This window comes from Heliangelus exortis, chromosome 27 (genome assembly GCF_036169615.1).
Source record: "Heliangelus exortis chromosome 27, bHelExo1.hap1, whole genome shotgun sequence".
Lineage (NCBI taxonomy): Eukaryota > Metazoa > Chordata > Aves > Apodiformes > Trochilidae > Heliangelus > Heliangelus exortis.
The window spans coordinates 1,895,939-1,901,955 of record NC_092448.1 but is presented as its reverse complement, the minus strand read 5'-3'; the positions used below and the strand labels follow the sequence as shown (position 1 = coordinate 1,901,955).

Genomic DNA, 6,017 nt, shown 5'->3' with positions numbered 1-6,017 from the left:
CCGCCCCCCCTTTGGCCATCTGCCGCTCAAGCTTTGACAGAGGGGATTTCTCAGCAGAACCAGAGTGGGGTGGGGGGACACAGACACACATCAAAACTTCCCCCCCCCCAAGTGCGCAGGAGCCCCTTGGGGCTGGGAATGTGGGGGTGGATCAGAGCTCCACATCCCAACCCAACCTCTCCCGGGTGCTGAAGGGTTAACCCCAGCTGCTCGCCGGGTCCCAGGGGCCTCCCACTCGCCGGGCTGGAGTATGAATAGCTGCTCCCCACCTCTCCCCACCACTCGCTTCCCTCCCTGCCTTCCTCTTCCAGAGCTCCAGCATCTTTCCCCCCCCCCGCATCCTCCAGCGGTTCAGACCCCGCAGCCCCCCCCAACTCGCTGCCCCCCAACCTCCCCAATGCTGAGCGCGGAAAGTTTCGGTGGGGCGAGAGCCCTGGGCGAGGAATCGTGGCAGATGTGGGACCTCAACAAGCGTCTGGAGGCTTACCTGGCCCGGGTGAAGTTCCTGGAGGAGGAGAACGAGATGCTCCAAGCTGAGATCCAGGAGGCCAAGGGCAGCCCCGCAGGGGAGTCCTGGAGGGCGAAGTACGAGGAGGAGCTGAGATCCCTGCGGGATGCCCTGGATCTCACCTTCAGGGAGAAGAGCACGGCCGAGCTGGCAAGGGACAACCTGTCCGAGGAGATGGCAGAGGTGAGGAGCAGGTGGCAGAAGGAACAAGCAGCTCGAGAAGAAGCCAAGAAGCTGCTGAGCCTCAGCAAGAAGGAGCTGGAGGAGGAGAGGAGGGCGCAGATCTGGCTGAAGGAGAGAGCCCTGCAGCTGGAGAAGGAGGTGGAAAACTTGCTGGAGGTGCACGAGGAGGAGAAAGCCAGGCTGGAGCAGGAGCTGGGAAGCTTCTCCCAGAGCCTGGAACCTTTCCGCGGAGCCCCGGGGGCTGTCCAAGCCCTGGAGGTGGAGGATTACTCCAGGAGGTTCTCGGAGATCTGGAAAGGGGCGGTGGAGACCTACAAGGCAGAGGTGTCCCAGCTGGAAGGATCCCTCTGCCAGGCCAAGGAGAATCTCTGGAAGGCGGTGGAGGAAAACCAGGAAAGCCAAGGGCAGCTCCGGCACTTGGAGAAGGAGCTGGTTGGGCTCAAAGCGCGGAAGGAGATGCTGGAGGAGAACCTGGGCCGGCGGTGGCAGGAGCAGCACAGGGAGGCAGAGAAGTTCCTGGTGGGTGCAGGGGGTAGGGAGGGGGGCTGAGGGGGCACCCACCCACCCCCTGCAAAGGGAGGGGGGATTTGGGGAGGGGGGCAAGATGGAGGGATCCAACCCCAAGGGTGGGGATGGACCGGCAGAGCTTGGGGACATCCTTGTCCCCATCACCACGGGGACCCTCGGGGGGGGAAGGGCGGGCAGCACCCGGGCACTGCGTCCCCCCCCCCCGCTGCTGCTCCCCATCCTGTGGAGCTCGGAGCCCGACAGGAACAGAAGCCCCTGAGTCCCCAGCCCCACTCCAAGTCCTGGGTGCTGAGGGGCAGGGAGGTTCAGGCAGGGGGGGCAGCAGGCGGGGGGGTGCTGCGGGCAAGGGGGGTGCGGGGAGGATCAACTCCGACCGACTTTGCTGCAGCTGCAGCCCAACAGCTGCAAAAAGTCATTCAGCAGAAGGAAGTGGTGCGGGGGTGCGAGTGGAAATGCCGGGGGGAGGGGGACTCAAGGGGGGGTTCCCTTTTGTCCCAAGCTCAGGGGGTCCCACAGAGCGGGAGGTGCCCCCCCAAAAATGTTCCTTTCCTACGCTGGCCTCCCTCTGTCCCCATCCCCCGACCTCCCCCCTCCTCCTCCTCCTCCTCCTCCTCCTCCAGCAGCTCCCGCCCCCCCCCGCCTCACTTTCCAGCCAAATCCTCAGCCACCCCCCCTCCCAAAATGGGGTGCAAGGGACACCCGGGGGGTTCTGGGTGGAAGCAAAAGCCGCCGGCGTGGTCCTACGTCTGGCAGGGATGGGCAAGGGGGTTCGGGGATCCCCTGACCTCTTCCCCCCCCCCCCACAGTTGGCACTGGAGGCTCTGGAGCAGGAGAAGCAGAACCTGCGGGGTCAGATCGCGCAGGTCCTGGAGGAGCGGCAGCAACTGATGCACCTGAAGATGTCCCTGAGCCTGGAGGTGGCCACCTATAGGTGAGGTCCCCAGGGACCCCCGGGACCCCCGGGAAAGGGCTGGAGGGCAGCGGGGGGCGGGGGCTCAGGAGGGGGCTTAGGGGACAATGTGGGGGCTCAGGGACAGGATGGGGCACTTGGGGCTCAGGAACAAGGGGCACAGTCACAGGGGGGTCTTGGGGTCACAGCAGGAGGGGGTCTTGGGCACAAGGGGGGGGATGGGTGCAGAAGGGGCTTCAGGGACAAAAAGGGTCTTGGGTATAAGGAGGTCTGGGGGCCAAGGGGGGGATGGGCCCAAGAGGGGGGGGGTCTCGGGGACAGGAGGGGGCACAAGGGGGTCTTGAGCAGAACGAGGGCCTTGGGCACAAGGGAGGTCTCAGGGACAAGAGGGGGCTCGGTCTGGGGTGTAGGAGGGTGGTCTCGGGGCCCTGGGAGGGGGGTGTGTGGCCCCTCCAGATGGCCCCAGACAAAGGCCGCTGGCAGGGGACGGGGGGGACGGGGGGGGGAGTTAGGGGGGGGAGACAATTAGCATGAGAATAGGGGCTGGGGCCTCCCCGGCAGAGCTGATGTCACCGCCGAGGACAGTGACCAGGGGTAGGGGGGAGGGGAGAGAGGGACCAAAGGAGGGTGGGGGGGGCTGCTCCTGTCCCTCCCCACTCCCCTCACAGGGAGGGAAAACCAGGGGTAGCCCCTTCGTGCCTCAGTTTACCTGCATGCAGGCTGCCGTAACCCGGCGGGGCAGTGGGGGGGGGAAGGTGAGCATCTCGGCTCTCACCGGGGTGCAGAAACCCCCAGCTACCCCCCCCCCCCAGCTACCCCCCCCAGCTACCCCCCCCCAGCTACCCCCCCCAGCACTCTCCCCCCAGCACTCTCCCCCCAGCACTCTCCCCCCAGCACTCTCCCCCCAGCACTCTCCCCCCCCAGCACCTCCCCCAGCCCCCCCTCAGCACCCCCCCCCAACCCCCCCCCAGCACCGCCCAAACCCCCCCTCCCAACAACCTGCCCCCCCAGCCCTTCCCCCCCAACAACCCCCCCGCCCAGCACCCCCTCCCAGCCCTCCCCAGCACCCACCCAACCCCCCCCTCCCCTCCTCTCCTCCCAGGACCCTTCTGGAAGCCGAGAGCTCCCGCCTGCAGGTGCCGCCCGGGGAGCACAAGGTTCCCCCACAGCTTCCGAGGTGAGGAGAGACCCCCCCCCGGCCCCTCGGTGGGGGGGTGGGGGGCCGCCTCTGGATTGAGCCACCGAGATTTTCCTGGCAGCCTGGGGCTGGCAGCGATAGGGAGGTGCGAGCGGCGCCCGGGGGGCTGCTGGCAGGGGGTGGCAGATAAGGGGTTATCAGCTGTTTCTCCTCTTTTTTTTCTTTTTTTTTAATCCCCCCCCCCCCCCCCCCCCTTTCTCAGGAAGGGCAGGAGCAGAGCAAGCTGAGAGTTTCCTTTTTTTCCTCCCCAAAAATGTACACACACACACACTCCCCATCGAGCATCACCCCCCAGCCCCACTTTTCCCCAAGGGGCTGTTTAAAAACGGGGGTTATGGGGGTGGGGGAAGGGGGGTGGCGGGGGTTTCCAGCCCCTTCACCCTCCTTCCCCTCCCCCCTTTGTAGATCTGAAACTGGAGATGAGCAGCAGCACCAAACTGGCACCAGGCAGCACCAAACCCAGGCAGCTGCCCCCCCTGGGACCCCCTGGGGAGGGGGCAGCCACCGAGACCCCAAAGCCATTCTCTGACCCCCCAAAGCCAAAGGGAGCTGCAGAAAATCTGCTCGGTCCCCCCCAGCTGCTCATCCCGGGAACTGAGCCCCCCCAGCTGCCCCCCCCCTAGCTCCCCGCAGCCTGGAAAAGCCCCCCCAGACCTCCCAGCTTTGTGCCAGCAGAGCCAGAAGGTTTTCCCTGGCCGGGGGGAGATGGGGATGAGGAGATCCAGGGGCTGGAGCCTCCTCCAGAAGGGATTAACCCCCCCGGCAAGGAGCCCCCCCCCAGCCTGCAGCTCCCAGCCCGGATGGTCAGGGCAGCTCTGGAGGATGCGCTCAAGGAGATGAAAGATGATGCTCAGCCCAAAGAAGACCCCAAGAGCCCTGAGGACCCCCCTGCCCCCAGCCCCCACCCCAAGCCCGGAGAGGCTTCCAGAGGGGCTGGGGAAGAGCAAGAGGGTGTAGAGAGCAGCACCCTGCAGGCTGGGGGACATGTCCCCACCAGTGTCACCTCCCTGTGGCCTGGACGTGTCCCCAGGCAGCCCAGAGGAGGGGGCAGCATTGGGCGAGGAGGTGGCCACCAGGTCCAGCCCAAAGGGACCAGAGGTGGTGGCCCAGGAAGGGGACAGGAGTGGCCCCGAGCAGGTGGGGACCGAGTGGGAAGAGCCTGAGGAGGAAGAGGAGGAGGAGGAGGAGGAGACCCCAAGCACAGAGGACAAGGAGGAGATGGGATCTTGCGGGCATTCCCAGGGGGATGGGATGGATGCGGGAGCCCAGGAGGCCCTGCTAAGGAAGTGGGAGCTGCTTCTGCTGTCATCGTGGAAAGCCACCCAGTTTTTTCCTGTGGAAAGTCACCTGGAAGAGGACCTTGGTGGTGGAGAGCAGGAGGAGGTGGAACCCCGGGAGATGTTCGTGTGTGCAACAGGTCTGGGTGCAGAGGAGGGATGGGAGCAGGAGATGTCCCCAGGGCAGGAGGTGTCCCTGGAGCAGGAGATGTCCCCAGGGCAGGAGGTGTCCCTGGAGCAGGAGATGTCCCCAGGGCAGGAGATGTCCCCAGAGCAGGACACATGCTCAGGGCAGGAAACATCCCTGGAGCAGGAGCCCTGGAGCATCCCCCAGGCCATCCCAGCTCCATCAGGGTCTGAAGAAGACAAAGTGGGGAGGGAGAGCCCAGACAGAGGGAAAGCTGAGGAGGAAGAAGAAGGGGAGGAGGAGGAAGAAGAAGGGGAGGAGGAGGAAGAAGAAGAGGAGGAGGCTGTTGGGACAATGCTGGGAGGAGAAGATTCCTGGGCAGGAGAAGCTACAGGACCTGAACCCCCAGGGCAGGAGAGAGGAGCCCCCCAGGAGGGCCCCGGGGACCTGCAGGAGAAGAGTTTGGTGGCAGAGGAGTTGGGAGAGGAGCCCTGGGCTGGGGGGGGGTGATGGCAACGGCCAAAAGCCCCAAACAGGGGACTGGGAGGTGACAGCAGAAGACACAGAGTGGGCTCTGGAGGCAGAGAAGCCATCCTGGGCAGGTGACATCCCAACCAGAGCAGGAGGGCTGGAAGGTGAGGGGACAGAGGGCACGAGGGCAGCGGAGCTGGAGGAAGGTGAGGAAGATGATGAAGAAGATGGTGAGAGCCAGGGGACGAGCCAGCAGCAGCCACCAGCAGCACCCACAGATGTCCCCAAGGAAGGGGACAGTCAGGATCCAGCTGAGGGACCTGAGGAGCCCTGGGAAGTGCAGGAGGAGGAGGAAGAGGAGGAAGAGGAGGGTGAGCTTGGCTCAGAGCTGGGAGAGCTGGAGAGCAGCAGCTGCATTGACCCCGTGGGACTTGAGGGGACAGAGAGTGGCATGGAGAGCAGCATGAGGGAGGGTGCTGGACCCTTGGAAGAGGATATTGGACCATCAGAGGAGGATATTGGACCATCAGAGGAGGGTGCTGGAACATCGGAAGAGGATATTGGATCTTTGGAAGAGGGTGCTGGACCCTTGGAGAAGGATATTGGGCTATCAGAGGAGGGTGCTGGACTCTCAGAGGAGGGTGCTGGACCATTGGAAGAGGATATTGGACCCTTGGAGGAGGGTTCTGGACCATTGGAAGAGGATATTGGACCTTGGAGGAGGGTTCTGGACTCTTGGAAGAGGATATTGGACCCTTGGAGGAGGGTGCTGGACCCTTGGAAGGGGACATTGGATCTTTGGTTGAGGTGGGCAG

The 6,017-nt window shown here is 64.7% G+C and overlaps 1 protein-coding gene across 1 annotated transcript in view; it reads left to right on the top strand.

Annotated features, from left to right (window-relative positions):
* Positions 1 to 371: 371 nt before the first annotated feature.
* Positions 372 to 6,017, top strand: part of NES (nestin) — an 11,251-nt gene continuing 5,605 nt past the window's right edge. The window contains exons 1-6 of the mRNA XM_071726918.1: positions 372 to 1,210; positions 2,026 to 2,150; positions 3,232 to 3,306; positions 3,733 to 3,853; positions 3,951 to 4,425; positions 4,611 to 6,009. Coding sequence (XP_071583019.1) covers positions 398 to 1,210; positions 2,026 to 2,150; positions 3,232 to 3,306; positions 3,733 to 3,853; positions 3,951 to 4,425; positions 4,611 to 6,009 — 3,008 coding nt within the window. The 5' untranslated portion in view covers positions 372 to 397. The remainder of the gene's footprint in view (positions 1,211 to 2,025; positions 2,151 to 3,231; positions 3,307 to 3,732; positions 3,854 to 3,950; positions 4,426 to 4,610; positions 6,010 to 6,017) is intronic.